This window comes from Propithecus coquereli, unplaced genomic scaffold (assembly GCF_000956105.1).
Source record: "Propithecus coquereli isolate 6110/MARCELLA unplaced genomic scaffold, Pcoq_1.0 Scaffold23, whole genome shotgun sequence".
In the NCBI taxonomy this organism is placed as follows: Eukaryota; Metazoa; Chordata; class Mammalia; order Primates; family Indriidae; genus Propithecus; species Propithecus coquereli.
This window is the reverse complement of record NW_012147841.1, coordinates 6156818-6177947: the sequence shown is the minus strand read 5'-3', so window position 1 is coordinate 6177947 and position 21130 is coordinate 6156818. Positions and strand designations below refer to the sequence as shown.

General features: G+C 31.9%; 1 protein-coding gene across 5 annotated transcripts in view; it reads left to right on the top strand.

Annotated features, from left to right (window-relative positions):
* OXR1 (oxidation resistance 1) overlaps positions 1-21130 on the top strand; it is a 549925-nt gene that overhangs the window by 481331 nt on the left and 47464 nt on the right. For all 5 annotated transcript variants that reach the window (XM_012645321.1, XM_012645319.1, XM_012645320.1 and 2 more), the window contains 5 exons: positions 2562-2714; positions 8180-8364; positions 11722-12485; positions 15715-15883; positions 19064-19226. In XM_012645321.1, the coding sequence (XP_012500775.1) occupies positions 2562-2714; positions 8180-8364; positions 11722-12485; positions 15715-15883; positions 19064-19226 (1434 nt within the window). The remainder of the gene's footprint in view (positions 1-2561; positions 2715-8179; positions 8365-11721; positions 12486-15714; positions 15884-19063; positions 19227-21130) is intronic.

Here is a 21130-nt window from a genome sequence, read left to right as displayed (position 1 = left end):
CCGATTGAGGAGAATTTTGTTAATAGATACTAATGATTAAATAGAATCACATAACTATTAAAATCTAATTCCTTTGAGTAAGTCCCATCTATGCCTATTTTGTTAAGCGTTCTTATCATAAGAGGATGCTGAATTTTCTCAAATGCTTTTTCTTGCTATACATCCGATAAAGGCCTGATAACTAGAATGTATAAAGAACTCAGGCAAATCAACAAGAAAAAAATCAACCCCATTAAAATGTGGGCAAAAGACTTGAACAGAAACTTTTCGAAAGATGATAGACTGATGGTCAACAAACATATGAAAAGGTGCTCAACATCTCTGATCATCAGGGAAGTGCAAATCAAAACCACAATGAGATATCACTTTACTCCAGTGAGAATGGCTTTTATTAGAAAGTCCCAAAACAACAAATGTTGGCATGGATGCGGAGAGACAGGAACACTCATACGCTGCTGGTGGGACTGCAAACTGGTATAACCTCTATGGAAAGTAGTATGGAGATACTTCAAAGCACTAAACGTAGAACTACCATTTAATCCAGCAATCAATTGTACTACTGGGCATTTACTCAAAGGAAAAAAAAGACGTTCTATAAGAAAGACATCTGCACTCAAATGTTGATAGCAGTACAATTCACAGTTGCAAAGATGTGGAAACAACCCAAGTGCCCATCAACACGTGAGTGGATTAATAAAATGTGGTATATGTATCCCGTGGAATAGTACTCAGCCATAAAAAAAGTGGTGTGAACTACCTATTGTATCATCCTGGATGGAGCTGGAGCCCATTCTTCTAAGTGAAGTATCACCACATGTACACACCATTGAATTGGTACTAGTTAATCAACTCTTAAGTGCACATATGGAAGTAGCATTCATCGGGGATTGGGCAGGTGGTGTGGGGAGGAAGGGAAGGGTAAATTCATACCTAAAGGGTGCAATGTGTGCTGTATGGCGGATAGGCATGCTTGTATCTTTGACTCCAGCAGTGCAGAGGCAACTTATGTGACCAAAGCATTTGTACCTCCATAATATTCTGAAATTTAAAAAAATATAATTCCTTTTTAGGTTTTTTAAAACATAGAATTGTAGTATATCAAATATATATATGCTACAGTATTACAGTTGTTTTGCAATATTCTGCAGTGGTCTATTCTTCCCTCAACAAACATCTGTTGAGTATCTGCCCTGGTGCTAGAGATTTAGCCCTACATGTTAAGAGGGATATATGAAAGGAGGTCTAGAAATTCTGTACTCATATGGGTTGAAGTAAGTAGATATATTTATTAGTATGGAAAAATTTATGTTGAGATTTGAGAACTCCTTTCCAATATATCAGAGTTCATGAGATTGAAGAGGAGGCAGTCTTGTTTATTATTTCTGAAGGCCAAATTAGAGCTATTAGGTAGAAGTTACAAAGTGGCAGATTTTAACTCAAAACTTAGAAGAAGCTTGCTACTATGAAAACTATTCTACAGGTCAGTGTGCATTTATTCATAAGGTATGTAATATCTCTGGAGATATTTAAAACAAAGGTAAAACACATCTGTCTAGGCTTCCTATGATGTACAGAATAATGAACTTTAGGAATGGAATTGTGGGTAGTATTTAAAGGGCCTGTGAACTTGGATACAAACATTTTTAAGTGAAATCTAACATTTTTAAAAATTAAGAATATTAGTAACAAACCATAGGTAATACCTGGCATACCTGTAACTTTGTCCTCAGTAGAACTCACAGATATTTTCAGATCACTTTAGAGTTGTTGTAGATATTACAAAATGTTGTTAATGGCCATTAAACAACACTTACATTCAAAATTATAATTATTAGAATTACCACTAGATCTTTTTATTTAATGTATTAATAAAGAAGCATATATATTACTGTATCTCCAGTTTGTTTTTTAAAATGTTTTGATAATTGTGTTTCAATATAATTGTTTCTCTTTATAGTCCTATATTTTATTTTAACCATTGAGAGGAGGGGTCCCTAGATTTCACTGTGAGAATGACACCAAAAAAGTTAAGAAGCTGTGATCTAACTAATACTTTGTAGAATGATATTGATCAATTCTTTGTAGCTTGAGATTTAAAAGGCTCTTCCAGTGAATGGGTTCTGTTATATACCTAGGTATTGTAGACACGCTCTTCTCCTTTTCTCTGCTCCCAACACCCCATTGATATTATATGTTCTTATCAAGACCAGTGGTTTAATTCAGGAGCATTTTGAGTGTGTGTGCATGTGCATGTGAGTGTGTGGGCATAGAAGAGGTACAGTTTTCAATATTCTTCATATGATTTTTTATATTTATGTGTGTGTATCTGTATTAAAAACCACTGAAAATGTAAGTTTAAGCTGTGTTTGAGATCTTTACTGAACATGAAAACAGTGCCAGTTCTTTCCTATGATTTTCTTATATAAGAATATTTTGGGCTGACCTCCAGAATATGGTGAGAAGGAACAATACTTATTGGGGAAAGCTGTTCATTTGGCTTTATTAATGTGCTCATTTTTATTTAGTTTTCTGAAGTGCCATTTTTTTCTTTTCTTCATCAGAATCCTGATGTAGTCCATCCAAAAGAAACAACTCCCTCATCTACTTGTACTGGTATTCGACCTGCACGAGTTGTATCTTCGACTTCTGAGGAGGAAGAAGCATTTACTGAGAAATTTCTTAAAATTAATTGCAAATATATTACCAGTGGCAAGGTAATGAATGAGAAAACTTCTGGAGAAAACTTTTAATCCTGCTTTATTTATTACTAATATATGACAGTTTGGCATTTGTACTTTAAGTCATCAGCATCAACAAATGCTTGGATATTTAAAAAAGATATTGGTGATATTGTTATTTTGGATTAGTATAGACCTTGATCATAACTTAGAGTCTGGTGGTCTGTTGAACCTGTTAAAGGCAATGTGATATAAATAAATTCGCTGCAATAAATCATAGCTAATTTGCTGTTGGTAGAATATTTCATAAAGCACACATAAAAGACCACTATGGGGCATTGTTTGGAGTATTAACAGTGTAACTTAGTATAACACACAAATAGGAAGATAACTAATATTTATGGAGTACCTACCATATGCCAGAAACTGTTTGAGGTATTTTAATTAATTTATCAATTCAAAACAATCCTGTGAAATAGGAAGTCCTATGTCTTCTTCACAGGAAAGCAAAATTCGGAAAAGGTTAATAGGTTCAAAATTTCTCTTTCATAGCCAGAATTCAGACATTGTTTGAATCTGTTTTATCTCCCACACCTTGCTGCTTTTCTAAGCAAAAAACTAGTCTGCAAAGGGAATATAGTAAAGTAACAGAGTTGGAAAATAAACTTGAGGTTTTGCTTAGAAATTGACTGAAACATGATACTAACTTTAGAAGTAGCACGTGAGAACCATTACTTTATAGTCATAATTCATAACTTACAAGTGTTTGAAATACAATTAGTGCTATCAGTTTCTCCCTAAGTATTATTTTTGCTGCATCCCAGCTAAAATATAATCTTGATATATTGTATTTCTGTTTTTATTCAATTCAAAATATTTTCTCTTGATTTCTTCTTTGACTCATTTAGGAGTATTTTAATTAGTCTCCAAATATTTGTGAATTTTCTAGATATCTTTCTGTTACTAATTTCTAATTTGATTGTATGTGATCAGAGAATATCCTTATTACTATTTGAAAACTTTATTTATTGAGACCTATTTTGTAGTCTAGAATACAGTATATCTTGATAAATGTTACGTGTGCACTGGAAAAGAATGTGTATTCTGCTGTTGGGTGGAATATTCTACAACTGTCAATAAAGGCAAGTTGGGTGATAGTGTTGTTCTTCTGTATTTCCACTGATTTTTTTGTCTATTCTATTATATCGATTTTGACATAAGAACGTTGAAATGTCTCACTATAATTGTGGATTTATCTGTTTTCTCCTTTCAGTTCTATCAGTTCTTAATTCATGCATTTTGAAACTCTGTAATTAGGTATAAAAATGTTTAGAATTCTTATGTTATCCTGAGGATTGACTGGGTTGTCATTTTGAAAGACCCTCTTTATTCTTGGTAATGTTCTTTGCTATGAAATCTACTTTGATAGATATTAATATAGTCATTTCAGCTTCCTTTTGATGAGTGTTAACATGGTTTATCTTCTATTCTTTTACTTTTAGCCTGTTTCTTTATAAAGTAGGTTTCTTATAGTTAGCATCTACTTGGCTCTTGCTTCCTTGGATAATCTCTGCCTTTTAATTTAGTGTGATTATTGGTATGGTTGGGTTCAATCTACTGTCTTGCTATTTGTTTTTATTTGCCCTATCTGTCCTCTTTTTCTGCTTTCTTTTGCATCGAGTTTTTTAATAATTTTCTTTTCTCTCCTTTGTTGGCTTATTAGCTATAATACTTTGTTGTATTAGTGGCTATTTTAGAGCTTATAACATATATTTTAATATATCACATTCTCACTTTAATAACATCATACCACTTTATATATAAGAACCTTATTATAACAATATATTTTTACTTCCCACCTTTCAGCCTTTGTGCTTTTATTGTTATACCTTTTATTTCTACATGTGTTATAAACCTCAAAATACATTATCATTTTTGCTTTAAAAAGTTAATTTAAAAATAATTTTTAAAATAAGGGTAAAATCTATTAATATTATATTTACCCACTTATTTGCCCCTATGCTCCTTATTCCTTTGTATAGATTCAGATTTCCATCTTTATCATTTTTCCTTTTACCTAAGTACTTCCTTTTAAATTTCTTGCAGTGCAGGTCAGCCAGTGATTAACTCTATCAGTATTTGTCTAAAAAAAAACCTTTACTTTTCCTTTTTTTAAAAAATGATACTATATCATGTTTATGTATTTTTTCAAAATTATATGTACATATAAAAATAATACTTAAATTTTTTATTTTGTACCACTTTGTCACTCTTTTCCCGTTCAATTTTTAAAAAATTAATAACTTTATATTTTAGAGCAATTTTAAGTGAACAGAATTGAGCAGAAAGTAGAATTCACATATATGCTCGTCACCTTCTTCCAGTTGCCCAATATTAACATCTTGCTTTTATGTAGTATATTTGTTACACTTGATGAAGCAGTATTCAGACATTAAGTAAAGCTCATAGTTTGCATTAAGATCCCCTAGTGTTCTACATTCTATGGGCTTTAACAAATGTAAAATGATACGTATCTACCATTACGGTATTATACAGATTAGTTTCATCATGTTAAAAATCCCCTGTGTACCACCTATTCATTCCTCCCTCCTTCCCCCAAATTATATCAAATTTGGGGAATTTTTGGCCAGATCTCTTCAAATGTTTTTTGTTTCCCATACTTTCTCTCCTCTTCTTTGGTGACTCCAATTATACGTACTTTAGGCTGCTTGATATTATGTCTAACAGTTCCCTCATACTCTTTTTTTTTCCCACTTTTCATGTTGGACAATGTTAATTGCTTTATCTTTAAATTCTCTAATGTTTTTCCTGTGATGTCTAATGTACTGTTAATGCTAGCCGTTAAATTTTTCATCTCAAACATTGCCGTTTACATATCTGTAAATTCAAACTGGGTCTTACTGTGCACAATCTTTCTTCCATATTCTTGAATATAGTTATAATAATTATTTTAGTGTCTTTTTCTACCTGTTCTTTCACCACTATTACTTCTGGATCTGTTTCTGTTTATTGATTTTCCTCTTTCGTGGTCCATTTTTTGTGTTTTCTTTGCTTGCCTGGTAATTTTTGATTGGATGCCAGACATTATGAATTTTATCTTGTAGGGTACTGGATATTTTTGTATTCCTATATATATTCTTGCACTTTTTCTGGGACACAGTTAAGTTTCTTGATTCTATCATGCCTTGTTTTTAAGTTTCATTAGGCAGGACCAGAGCAGCCTTTAGTCTATAGTTAATTTTTCCCTTTATTGAGATAATACCCCTTGAGTATTCTGAGGCCGTGTTAATACAATGTTTTTCGCTTTGGTTAGTGAGAACAAACTGTTCCTGACTCTGTGGGCTCTGAAGATTGTTTCCTCTGCTCCTTTCAAGTGTTCTTTTCTCATCTTTGGATAGTTGCTGTACACATAGATATATATAGTGTAAAAAAAAGTTAAAGGTTTCCCATCTTTCAAACTTCTCTCCCACTTTTAAATTTTTTTTACATTGTATATACTCCACTTTTGATTTCTATTTCTTGGATTGTCTTTGAAAATGTAAATGTTCCTTTCAAAGTACTTTGCCATCTCTCATTGACTTGAATTGGTAATGTGCTCCAAGAATACAAATTGATGTATAGGAATCTAATTAAAATATTAATTGAAAAATAAATAGGCTATGGTTTATATAAAGTTACTCTTTATTTAGGCAGCCCCGGACTGAATTAAAAGAAGTGCTATTCACAATTTCATATTTCCCTTTCCCTCACCAAAATGTGTATACACATATACTCTTCTAATATTGAATGAATTTACTGTTAATGATAAATGTCTTTTATTGAACATCTACAGTAGCTTTTTTTCACTTGCGATTGGAAGAGCATTTTCAGTAGAATTTACTTTTTTACTTTCTTTACTTGACTATTTTTAAAAGTAATAACTTAAATTTTATGTTCTTAAAGTTAAGACAGGTAAGTTCACAGAGCTGAATTTGAACTTGTGAGGAGAGTATAATACCAAATCAAGCACAATTTAAAGGAAAAGAAACTATTTTATTTTTAGAATTATTTTTGGCTCTTCATTTCTATAGTTAAAGAATATGGTGGAATGGGAGTTAAAACTGGGATTAAGGAATGCTTGACACTTGGTTTGGAGTGATTATAGTTTGTGACTTGGATGCAGAGGGATTATATGTAGTATAAAACACAAACTATGTGGGTTTTAAATCCTGGTGTTTAACACAAGTTGCTTGTCCTTCGTCAGTGTTAGCTCTCCATTTGTAAACTGGAAATGATTATGCCCATCTCAGAGCTGTGATTGTGAAGATCAAATGAAATATGAATATAAAGCATGCATATGAAGCATTCAATAAATATAATAACTAACATTAGTTAGCTGCTCATTGACTTTAGTTTGCTCATTTATAAAACAAGAGGGTTGGACTTTTCAGATTTGTATCACTATTTATATAAATGTATTTAACATTTCATAGCTTTTCATGGTGAAATTAAAAATGATTACTGTATACTTTAGAGGTCATCTAATCCACCTAATTTTACAATCGAAGAAACAGGCCTGGAGATTTTGCTTGCCCAGGTTTATATAGCTGAGTACTAGCAAAATCAAGTGAAAACAGAGAATTTTCAAAGAGATACTTTAAAGACATTATAGTCTTTTCCTTTTATAAATGGATTGAATTATCAACATATTTCTTACTGAGTCTGCACTATATACATTAAACTATACTTGGTATCTGCAGTGAGGGAATAACACAGGAAACAGTATGCAAATTAATGTAAAACATGGCCTATGCCTTGCATGGCTTTACAATTCCTTCTACCTTACTGAAGTTATTATCTTTCTAACATGAGAGAACTCAGTATTTTACCAAGTTTGCAAATTTTAATTCCTGAATTGATTGTTTTAGAGGGAATATGATATTCTGTCTCTGCTAAAGAGAATTAACTGGGAAAACATGGGTTTTATTGAAAATGTTTTTGTGAGAATGACATAGTTCTTGAATGTACTTTTTTTATATTAATTTATCAGGTACAAATGTAATTTTGTTACATGCATGCATTGCATAGTGGTGAACTTAGGGCTTTTAGAGTATCCGTCACCTGAATGATATACACTGTACCTATTAAATAATTTCTCATCATCCACTCCCCTCCCACTCCTTCACCCTTCCAAACCTTCATTGTCTATCATTCCACATCCTACATCTATCTGTAAACATTATTTAACTCCCACTTACAAGTAAGAACATGGAGTATTTGTGTTTCCGTGTTGACTGTTTCACTTAAGATAATAACCTCCAGTTCCATCCGTGTTGCACCAAAAGACCTGATTTCATTCTTTTATATGGGTGAATTGAATGCACTATTTATACATACAGTAGATGGCCTAACATTAGAAGAAAATTAGTAAAAATAGCTAGAATACTTTTTGGGAAATTTTAAACTTGAAGTTTGAACGTTATTATTTTTTTTAATCCTAGGGCACAGTCAGTGGTGTGCTGCTAGTTACACCAAATAATATAATGTTCGATCCACATAAAACTGACCCCTTGGTTCAAGAAAATGGCTGTGAGGAATATGGCATCATGTGTCCAATGGAAGAGGTGATGTCCGCTGCGATGTACAAAGAAATTTTGGATAGCAAAATAAAGGAATCCTTTCCCATGTAAGAGTGGCATTTATATTCCTTTCTAATTTTATTATATATAGATAATTGACCCTGGTCTAATACTATTAATTATTTTTATTAGTTTTATTATAGCTGCTTTTTATTTTATCAATAATGAAACAAAAGTATATGCATCATTGAGAAGATATTCTTAACTTTCACCTAGAATAGTTAGGAATTTACATTTATATTTGTGTATTTGGTCAGAGAACCAGATATTTGAAAAGTAACCTATATGTCCATTTAATTCAGTATTTACCTTCCCTTTTTATTCAGACACAGCATGCAGATTCCAAATTTACCTCTATGAGTAATCATTGTCAAGGATAGTTTCCAAATTTTCTTGGAAGTGCCTGAAGAGTATGGTGTGGGATTTGAGAGAGGCCATATGAGCAAAGACCTGACATTGTTATAGCCAAAACAACTTTATTTTTATTTATTTATTTATATATTTGTACTCTTCTCCCCCAGAAAATTATAAAATAAAGAAGAGAAAACCCACAAGTTGCACAAATGTAAAGTGTTAATCTTGGAATATACTGGTGAGGGAATTTGTGTGATAAGATAGGTGTGAGACCCAGCTTAGGCACAGCCTTTGAAAGTAGTATGCTTGCCCAAAGTAATGACCAGAGGAAAAAAGGAGGAATGAGAAATAAAAATATATAAGGTAGATATATAAAGAAAGGAAGGAGAAGTAGAAAGGCAGAAAATTGATACATGGTAGAAAAGGACTTCCTTATCTCTCCATACATGACTTTGTCAATATTTTAAAATTGGCTTCACTTTAACAGATACTGATATTTGTAGCCCTGTATTAGCCCACAGGGATGATGGCTGTTTTAAAATTAACTCTTGTTGGGCAGAACAAGTTACAAAGGAGAAAAGGAGCAGATTATTTTTGTCTATGAGGAAGACTACGTGAGCTAGGATATATGTCATAGTTAGGATATGTGTGATAAAATAAAATCATTTATTTTAAAAGTGTCCATTATACCTTCCATCCAACAGATGTTATTTTGGCTTGGCAAACTAATCTTTTGAGGTACAGAGAATTCTTAGAAGGTGTTACTATCCTTTGCTATTAGCTATATTTATAAATCATCATCAAAAGTCATTTTCAGCAAATTAAGATTATTGGGGGTAGGTTGAGGGATGATAAAAAGATGAAAGAGTGAAAGCTTAGATTGAAAGAGAAAGAAGGCAGTTATATATTTATATCTATCTATATATATACATGCATATGCGTATATAGTCACTGGTGAGATTCTGTCTCTGTTCTTCTACTTTTCCATTTGTGTAATGATACTTTGGGAGTCTCTTATTTTGAACAATCCATAACTATTCTACAGGGAATCTCTAGGGCTCCTTTCCTTTCAAATAACTGTTTTATCATTCAGTGTCACTTTGAAAGACTATGCATTTGATATAAACATTTAAAAAAGTTTCTCCAAAAAGAAATATCTTTAAATCCTGCCTTATAGGTTGATTAAAAAAATGTTTGAGGGGCCGGGCGCGGTGGCTCACGCCTGTAATCCTAGCACTCTGGGAAGCCGAGGCGGGCGAATCGTTCTGAGCTCAGGAGTTCGAGACAAGCCTGAGCAAGAGCGAGACCCCGTCTCTACCAAAAAATGGAAAGAAATTAATTGGACAGCTAAAAAAATATATGTAGAAAAAATTAGCCGGGCATGGTGGCGCGTGCCTGTGGTCCCAACTACTCGGGAGGCTGAGACAATAGGATTGCTTGAGCCCAGGAGTTTGAGGTTGCTGTGAGCTAGGCTAACGCCACGGCACTCACCCCAGGCAAGAGAGTGAAACTCTGTCTCAAAAAAAAAAAAAAAAAAAGTTTGGTACCAAATCAGATCAACAAAACAAATGGTTTTGCAGAGTAATGTCATATATGATAAAAATGAAGTATAAGATTTGATTGTTTTTCTTCTGTCTTATACTGCTTGGGAAGGTGATTTCAAAGGTATTATTCTGGAACTATATTGAGCAATGGCAGCATCATTGGCATAAATGTTTGGCCTTTCAGCATATTAACTTTGAAGGGTACAGCACTTATCTAAATACATACTCTGTTAGGTTTGTTATCTTCATCTCTTACCTAAGCATCTTACAGTTTTGTTAAATGTACAGATACAGTTTCTTAAAACTTCTGCCCAGTTCCAAGACCCTACATATGCAGTTCAAGTGAATCACCAGTAGATGCCACTATTACATACTTAACAACAAATTAGACGCCTGTGTTTCTTAGTATGAATCACGTAAAAAGGCAGCAGAGATGTGAATTGGACTTCAACTAATTAATACTTTCAAAAAGATAAATTTTATTCACCCTAATTATAGAAGAATGCATACTTGTTACAGAAAATTTGAAAACTACCAAAAAGCAGAACAAGAGAAAAAGAAATACCTGGACTTCACCATCCAGAGACAACCAATTACTTTTGTGTTGACTTACTTTCTAGTCTTTTCTGTTCATATTTTTACATGATTCTCAAACTGTATATGCATAAATATTAATACTTTTTCCACTGCGAGCTCATTTAATTTCCAGTTATCACAAACTACTTGTAACTGTCATTTTAAATTACTGACTTATATTTCATGATACAGATGTTTGTACTACCTCTTCCCAGAACTTAGAATATAACTTTTGAACATTATTGCTTACATATACAAATGTCATTAAACATGGAAATCTAGACCCAGTTATAAGCCATTCAGTTGTTTAATGTCTAAACTCTTTACCTGAACAAGTTTTCTTAGAATTGTTTATTAAGAGTTGATGTTATTAGCTTGAAGATTTTCCCTAATCACTTGCCTTGGTTCTATTCAGGTGGATTTTAAGCCTTGCAGTTGAGCCATATATTTTAGTTTCATCTCTATTTGAATATAAATAAGGACTGTGTGTATACGTATGTGTGTATATATGTATATAATAAATCAGTGTATTTTTACTTTATTGAGAGACTTAAAATTTTAATGAAAATTTTTTTGTTTATTTTCTATATTCCATCAGTGAGTACATTTTAGTTAAGAATTATAGCTTTATCAGAACTTATGTCATCAAATTCTCTTCAAGTAGCTTACTTGTAAGGAAATCTTACATTGATATTTCCCAGATCTTAAGCAATTGATGCAAAAGCTTGATTTGATCTATAGAATTACTTGATCTATGGATTTAATTACTTGGTCATATATAAATAAATCAAATTTTTATATTCTCTTGAGATACATGCTACATCCTTTTGGAAAAGCCTGTTTAATGATATTAATTCAGTGTTCAGTTTGTGGAAAATAAAATGCTACAATTTTAAAAGTCTAATAATTTTTTATTTTATTTAATGACAGAGAAATAGATCAGTTATCAGGAAAGGGCTTCTGCCATTCAAAGAAAATGACAGGAAGTAATACTGAGGAAATAGACTCGAGAATCCGCGATGCAGGTAACGATAGTGCCAGCACTGCTCCTAGGAGCACTGAGGAGTCTCTTTCGGAAGATGTGTTCACAGAATCAGAACTCTCCCCTATACGAGAGGAGCTCATCTCTTCAGATGAGTTGCGACAAGATAAATCTTCTGGTGCGTCATCAGAATCTGTGCTAACTGTCAGTCAGACTGAAGTAGAATGTTCGGCAGCCAAATCAGGGTCTACTAGTACTCCTGGTCACTTAGAATCTGAGACTGAACATTCCACAAATGAAGTTGGGACTTTGTCTCATAAAACTGATTTAAATAATCTTGAAATGAAGGCTAATGAAAGAGATCACATTACAGATAACTTTCAAGAAATATCAGGCCCTAAAGAACAAAGCACAAGTATACAAGGTAATACAGATCAGGATTTTTTTCTTCATGAGAATTCACTACACCACGAGGAGAGTAAACAAAATATGCCTTGTGAGGAAACAACAGAATTTAAACAAAAGCAAACTGTTAACAAAGGAAAACAAGGAAAGGATCAAAATCAGGACTCAGAGACAGAGGTAGAAGAGCTACGCAAACTCTGGAAAACCCATACTATGCAACAAACTAAACAGCACAGGGAAAATATGCAACAGGTGTCACAAAAAGAAGTTAAGCATAAAATTGCATCTGCTGATGGACATGTAGAAGGTAAGTGTTGACAGTATATAAAGTTAGTTCATATTATTGCATGTTGTCTCCCTCTTTCCTCACTGACTCAAAAACTGATATGTCCTAGACCAGTCTGAAAGATAACCAAGTGGTTACTTTGATGTTACTATATACAGGTACATACAGTCTCTGGTGTCTACTGTGTTTTCTTATACCACAGGTAGATTGTACACATAATGATCATCATTTCAACCAATAAACATTTCCAATCAGTAAACATTCTTGACTCAACTGCATTCTATCTTTAAACAATTTATTTCTTGAAAGTACACACAAGCTGTGTAATACCTTTGATCATTCTATTTTCTGTTTTCGTTCTTGGTATGTTAGCTATTAAAAATGTCTTTTTTCATTGCACATATAATATTTTAATTGCAAAAGTTGTAATCCCATATTTATTTTAAAAAGTACAATTACACATAAAAATATATTTCTGGAATTCTTCCACATATCCAGAAGTTCCATCATCATCTGATTAAATGTTTTCCTTTAAAAGCCAGAACTCAGGAAAAATAAAAACACTATTTTATCTTTCAGTTTTGCTTTTTGGTACTACTTCTGAAAATTATAGTGATAGTCTGTCTTTTATTTCTAATATACCATGCTTCTCCTTAACACGTTATGAGTTAAATGGAGTATAATGTGAGTAACGTAGCTAACATTTGTATTAATTCTGTTGAAATGTCGATCCCAGATTTATCCAATTTACATAAGAACTTTTTTTATTCAAAAATTTTTTATTGTACTAAAACATACATAAAATAAAATTTATCATTTCAACTATCTTTTTAATTTGGTAAAATATACATAACAAAACATCATTTGAACAATTTTTAAGTCTGCAGTTTAGAGGCATTAACTATGTTCACATTATTGAGCGACCATCACTGCTATCCATCTCCAGAACTTTTTCCCTCTTCCCAAATTGAAACTCTGTACTCCATAAACAAATAACGTGCCATTCTCCCCTCTCCATAGCCTTTGGCAACCAATATTCTACTTTCTGTCTCTAAATTTAACCACTGTAAGTACTTCATATGAGTAGAGTCGCATAGTTTTTGTCCATTTGTGTGTGTCTTATTAAACTTAGCATAACACCTTCAAAGTTCATCCATTTTGTAGCATGTGTCAGAATTCCTTACCTTTTTAAGGCTGAATAATATTCCGTTGTATGTTTATACCACATTTTGTTTATTGATTCATTTGTTGATAGACATTTGGGTTGTTTCCACCTTTTAGCTATTTGGAATAATGCTGCTTTGAACATTAGTGTACAAATATCTGTTTGAATTCCTCCTTTGAATTTTTGGGGGTATATACCCAGAAGTGAAATTGCTGGATCATATGGTAACTCTATGTTTAACTTCTTGAGGAACTGTGTGTTTTCCACAGTGGCTGCACCATTTTATATTCCCATCAGAAATTAACAAGGATTTGGTTAAGTTTTTAAAGTACTATATTTTCTTTGTGTCATCCATTTGAGACACCCTGAAGACCTAAGGATTATTTTCAGTAGATATTAAAGATTTCATTTATTTGAAACAAGTTCTATAAGAAATTAAATTATTTCTTCTTCTGTAATACTTTATTTTCATTCAGAACTAATGAATTTTCCTTAAGGAACATTTTGACAAATATAGGAAGTCTCTAGAAAATTTATAAAATAACCTGGAATTCATTACCGAAGATGATCATTGTTAACATGTGGTATATTTGTCTGTCTTATAGAGATCTTTGGGAGTGTATGTATAGATACATACATGCGCATATGTACATATATGTAATTTTGATATTTGTATCTATACATATAGATTTTTAATATGAATTCAGGAATATACTATATGTAGTATTGTATCCTGCTTTATACATTTAACATTTTATGTTGTGAATGTTTTGTGTCATTGCAGTTCTTTGAAAACATGGTTTTAATGGCTCCTAAATTTATTTAACCATTTACATATTATTAAGACATTCAGTTGTTATTAATAATTCATATTAACACATTTCCTATTTTTGATGTTATAAAGTATGATGTGTAAATACCTTTATTTGAATATCTTTGACTACATTTGATGGTTGCTTTATATTTTGAAACCCTTGAAAAAGATAAGGGATTCTATTTAACCTGGTAATGTGGCGGACTAATTTTAATAGGTTTGTTGTGGGGTTTGGTAGGATTAATGGGGATAGGGAAGGTTGTATTATAACCAAATACTAAAAGGAGAGACATTGGTAGATGTTTTTAGATATCTCTAGATTGTTGCCATTTGGTTTCTTCTTTTTTTGTTTGGAATTAGAATTAGTTTTAAGTAACTAATTTTAAGTAACTTGATATTCTATAATAGGGAGATATTTAAAGTTTCTGGTCTTTATGACTTTATAATATAATCAAACGTGTAATGAAGATAAAAGTGTAGAATACAATTTTGGGAAGAATGGTGAAAGTTCCCCCTTTTAGCCATACGCAAATAGTAGAGATCACTTTGTAGATTATGTATTTTGCATAATATCACACAGAAAAAAAGCTGTGACTATTACCCAGATCTCCTGACTGTAAATAAGTGCTCTTTCCTCCACAGTGTGCTGCCTTCACAAGTTAGTTAATGTCCAGATTCCTGAACTCACCCATTTTGTCAGACCCTCAATATATTCTTTATCAGCATTTCTGGTTGGAAGAGTTAAGAGATAATTCATTCTTAATTAACTGTCCAAACAATTGGCTAAATCTAATATATTGTTGACTGTTTTAGCACACCTTCCAATGCATGTAAAAGCTTCAGGAACTTCATTGAATTTTCCTCTGTAATAACCATATTAAAGTATACCTTTAAAAATTATATAGATGTCATTCTAAAAGGCTGATAGAGAATATGCAGAAAATAATATATGTATATCATTACTTTATTATGGTTGTTACACAAATTTAACAAAAATGTTCCTGAAGCTTTTACATTTTTTCCTAATATCTTTAGACATAATTTCAGTTCATTAACTTGGCTGTTCTGTTAACTTTAGTCTTGGTGTATCTGTGACTTGACTTTTGATGGAAAAAATACAAGTTACTTAAGAGAATTCACCAGAGTATCAGGAAAGTGAGATTTTATTCTGTAATTATTTGTCAGAACTTTGAAGATAAAGTTGCTTAATCTAAATTATTTAAGCATGGTGTATGAGAGATGAATAAACACTATTTGCATTTCAATTTTAGGTTCTGCACTTTTAAAAGAAAAGAGACGGCATCGATTACATAAGTTCTTGTGTCTCAGAGTTGGAAAGCCAATGAGGAAAACATTTGTATCTCAAGCAAGTGCTACAATGCAACAGTATGCACAGAGAGATAAAAAACATGAATATTGGTTTGCTGTGCCACAAGAAAGGTAAAACACCAAACAACAAATGCTTGAACATTATAGAGATCCCTTGAATTTAAATTATTTTGTGCATTGCAATACCAGTGACAAAGTACTTTGAAACATGCAGTTTATGATTAAAAGCTGCCATTAAATCTGAAATCATTTAGCTCCTATTTTATGCTCTAGTTTACTGCATTATTGCAAAAAGTGTGAACATATACCCAGTTTTAGTAGTAAAGAAACTTAAGATGTCTTAGAGCAAGAAGATTCATCAAAATATTTACTGGTATTGCCCTTCCCTGAAGATAGGTAATGATGTATAATCCCTTTATTTAAATTTTCTCACTTACTAAATGCCTGCTGTATACATGACACTAAATTAGCTACTGCAAGTATGTGGTGGTCTTCAAACTATTTTTGTATACCATTTACATAAAAAAATTTTTCACGTTAAGTTTTAGCAGTTGTAAAAGATGTCTTGTTACTGTGTTGTAAATTTTGACATTTTAAGTTAAAACTGTTAAATTGATCTTTTAAATACATCCAGTAGAACCTAAACATCAGAACAATTTTCTCTCTACCATTATCTACTTAAAAACTACTTAGATGATGTACTCTTCTTCGGCGGTTAAAAATTGCATCATTATTTTTTCTCTTTGAACTTGTATTTCTGTTACACTTCCTCACAGACTCTTTTTATAAGTTACTGTATTTTTATCCTCTATTATAGTTCTTTGCAAGAAACTGCATACACTTACGCATTTACATATGTATGTGCGTAAGTATACTGAAATTAAATTAGTTTAAAATTTTCTGTGACTGTTGTCAGAATAGTAAAGGGTCTAAGGTTTTACCCTACTAGAAAACTAACAAGTTAGCGTGCTTCGGTTTGATGCATGCTGGCAGAAAACACAAGAGGTACAATAGCAGTCGTCAGTGCATCAACAGTTGCTTTGAGTTCTTTGTGCCTCCATTCCTACAAAGAATGTAAAGAAGGCAGATGACAGCTGCACATGCCATGGGTTTTATTACAGAAGAGGAACCAAAAGTTTAGGGAACCTGAATCTTTTATAATGGACAGTAAGCATGGTTTGCTTCACAGTAAGATACTGTCTCTTCTAAGACCATGCTATGCCATGTTTCCTATGCTAATGTACTTGAAAAGATGTTGTTGAACAAAGGTACTCAATGCTTCTGTTCATAAGACATGCAAAAATCCAAGAGAAAATTGTCTAACCACAACTACATGGTTCCAAGTGTTAATTATATGCAGAAGAAAATTATAATATATCATTCCAATTATTAATATACAATTGATCAAAGCAATATAAATTATAAGTTGTCATAAGTATTACACATAAAAAGTAAAATAACATAGGAAATGTATACCTTAAGGAGATAGATGGGCCTTTCCCCGGTTTATGCATTCATTGACGAGTATTATTCATCGAAAGGATGAGAGGATTCAGCACCAGTTCTGCCCTTCCCTTTTTTATTTTTCTTATAGGTACTTAGAAGCTTTGTTTATATAAAAGTCAATGAGACTGAAGAGAATTTTATTATAATGATGTCACTCAATTCTTTAAACATGTTTCAAAATAATTCCAAAAATTACTCAATCATCTCTCACCAAAATTATTTTTTAGCGATCATCAGTAAACTCCTTCAGTTTTGTGGAAATTAATCAATTAGAAATCACCTGAAATGCAAAAGGACTTATTACCAAGTTGTTATAATCATTCCCTGTCTCTACACAAATCTTGGATAGACTGGAAGTTTTATACTTTAAGTCATGTACCATTGTAAAATTATAAATGGGTGAGGATATGCCCATTTTTTTATAAATTAGAGTACTTTAATAAAAGCAGAGAACAGGGAATTTGTAAGATATCTTAACTGTACTGTTTTTAGACAGATTAGTATCAGCAAAGAGCAACATATGGAAGTTGATGATATAGAAATTGATTCCTTTAGGACTATCTTAAGTGTTCATGTACTTCTTGAAAAGTCTTTACACGTTGTTTTGAAGACTGCTGCTTTCAGGGATAAAGTGATAAAGTGCTTCTTTCGCCTCCTCCCACTCCACCAAATATACAGTACAGTGTGTGCCTTCAACAAAATAGGATTAATTTAAAAATATGATATGATTTGCATAATTCTTCTGGCTCTAAAAAGAACAGATCCAGATATTCAAATTTTCCAGTGATGTTGAAATTACTACAAATAAAAATTTACCTGTATTTAGTTAAAACTAATGTAAAAACTTAGATTTTTCTCATTATTCTTGGCTTTATTTTAATTTTTACATGGAATTTTTAATTTTCATATTGTCTTTGTACCTTGGCTAATGTTTATTAAAAATTAGTATTATTAGGATCCTGACCATTATTATATGCATGTAACTTATGAAAACTGCTATTTTAAAAGTGAAAATTATCTGAAAGATAAAACTTAACATCCTTTTAATATGTTAGCTACCACATAAGGAATGACAAAAAAATTATTAGATTGAAAATATAATTTCCAGAACCATTTTTCATTGATATATGTTGGCTGAGAGTTTTATAATCAATTTTTAATAACTCATGTTAATTAAAGCCAGTAAAGCATAGATATTTGAAATAGTGCTTGACTCTCAAGTATGTTTATCAGGGAATGCAACAACTGTCTTACTATAGTAAACAAAATACTGAAATGGGAAACCAGAGATTTAAAAAAATAGATACTCTGTCCCTAAAAATTGTGTGTTCCTGGTATCATTTGAAAGTTAAGGACATTAAATTTCTATTAACTTGGAAAAATTCTGTACAATGTTTATGTTTCAAAACAGGCAATTAGTAAATTGTTTACTTGTATTTTAGATCATTAGATCATTGAATGAATGAGGTCAAAGTTATGGATCTAATTTCCTTTTTTATCACTAGTGTCTTTAAAGAACAAAAACATTACTATATATAGCATCTGAACTTCAAAAGCATGCCAAGAAAATCTTAATATTTTCTCAAAAAATCTTGACAGAACATAACCAAATAAATTTTAAATTAATGTCTTCCTGATAGTGGGCTTTATCTTTTTATATAAAGCAGCATATATTTTGCGTATATTTTAAGTCTTTTATGTTTTATTAAGATATTTTACAAATATAATTTTGTTATTCTAGCAGCACGGAATACCAGGTCTATTAACAGTCACTTCTTCTAACAGGACAGATCACTTGTATGCCTTCTTCATTCAGTGGAGTCCAGAAATATATGCAGAAGATACTGGTGAATACACCAGAGAACCTGGATTTATAATAGTAAAAAAGATTGAGGAGTCGGAAACAAATGAGGATTCTAGTAATCAAGCAGCAGCCAGAGAATGGGAGGTAAGAAGAAAAATGTGATTTCACTCATCTTTTATACATTGTATGAATTTACAGCTTTATGGTAGTACAAAATACAAGTGATCTTTGCACAAAGGAGTAATTTTTTTAAAGGTTCAGGTTCACTGTCCATGTGTATATGTGGTTATTGAATCTGTATAGTAACTTCAGTTTAATATAGTATTTGTCATTCTGCTTCTGCTTTACAATACTAGAAAAGCAGCCCATTAGCAATGAAATGACTTTTATTGAGTATATTTTAGAATATTAAGTTTAGGAAAAAGTAACATTATGTCAAAGAAGGAAATATTAATTGCTGTTATATTAATTTTCATAAAACATTGATTTCAGATCTGATTCATTTTATCTCCTGCATGGAGGGAGGATAATTTAACACATCCATGCAAATTAGCACTTTTTTCTAAGTTCTGGACCTAAGCATTATTGACTTGAATTTAGAAATGGTAATGTTAGGGAAAATAAGCTGGTGCTAATTTTACAAAGTAGAAAAATTTTACATGCTCAAATTTAATGAACTTGTTTAAGTGGCCAAACTAATACTAAAAACTTTTTGTAGCCCCTCTTAGGTGATACCTTTTAAGATTACATATCATATTTTACATGCTTTGTCTTGTAGGTTTAGCAAGGTGACAGTATGTTTTGTTGTTGCCTGGATTAATCTCTTCTTGATGCATCAGAAAATGTAGAGCAGATGCTAGAATGTGATAATAAACGTCAAATTTTGTTATCCATTTGGTGTTAATGTTTGTGGTTAATGTGATATGAATTCATTGTGCATGCACTTAACATGTATAATGATTGAAAGTATACATGGCGTGTCTTTTGTTTAACATGCAAACCTGATTTTGAATGTGTCTAATTTTATTTTATGTAGTGCATACAGCATCAGTTTCTACTGTAATTCCAATATAATGGAGGGAAAGAAGTAACATATTTTGACTATTTATTTTAGGTTCTTTTCATACTTAAACCAACATTATTAATCTTCATATCAGTCTTATTCATAATAGCCCAAAACTGAAAATGCCTATCAGCAGGAGAATGAATGGATAAATTTTGGAATATTCATAAAATTTCAAATAATGTAACAATAGAAAAGATCTAGTATAGGCAACAACATGGATGAATCTCACAGATAATATTTTGAATAAAAGAAGCCAGACACAAATGAGCATATACTGTGTAATTTTATTTATATGAAGTTCAAAAGGGTAAAACTAGTCAGAAGTCCATCAGACTAGCAGTTCCTGGTGGTTGAGGGAGTGGCTAAGGGGCAGGAGTGAATATACAGTACTGGAGATGTTCTATTATCTTTATCTGGGTGGTGGTTACAAGGGTGATTACATATGTAAAAAAAAAAAAATCACTGAGATGTATTTTTAAGATTAACTTTAGGAGGCATTTAAAATGGCAAGGCGATCAAAGATGATTATGTACTAAGGCAGCAACAGTTAAAGGCATAGTGGAAAAGGATGAAATAAAGTTAGAGAAAAAAGGTATTAGCTAGCTAATTACACAGGATTTAGTTATAACTAAGTAACCATGAAGTTTCCATCTTGAGTGGCAATGGGGGTTGCACTACTTTCACTCAAGAAAGGAAGTTGAGAGCTTTCTCTCCATTGTGGTTGGGGCACTTAACTTTGGAAATGAGAAACTGTTGACTATTTTGATTCAAAGGAACTGCCTCAGTGTCTGTGGAACACTCTGCAGGTTGTAATTTCTAATAGAAAAATAGATGTCTCCTCACTTGTTCTTTAACCAGAATTGGTTCAATTGAAAGTAAAATAGAAGAGAAAAAATTTTATTTTGGAAACTTTTTGCTGCATTACCCAGGAATAGTACTGCTCTGTCCTATATGGTAGCTACTAACCGTATGTGACTATTAA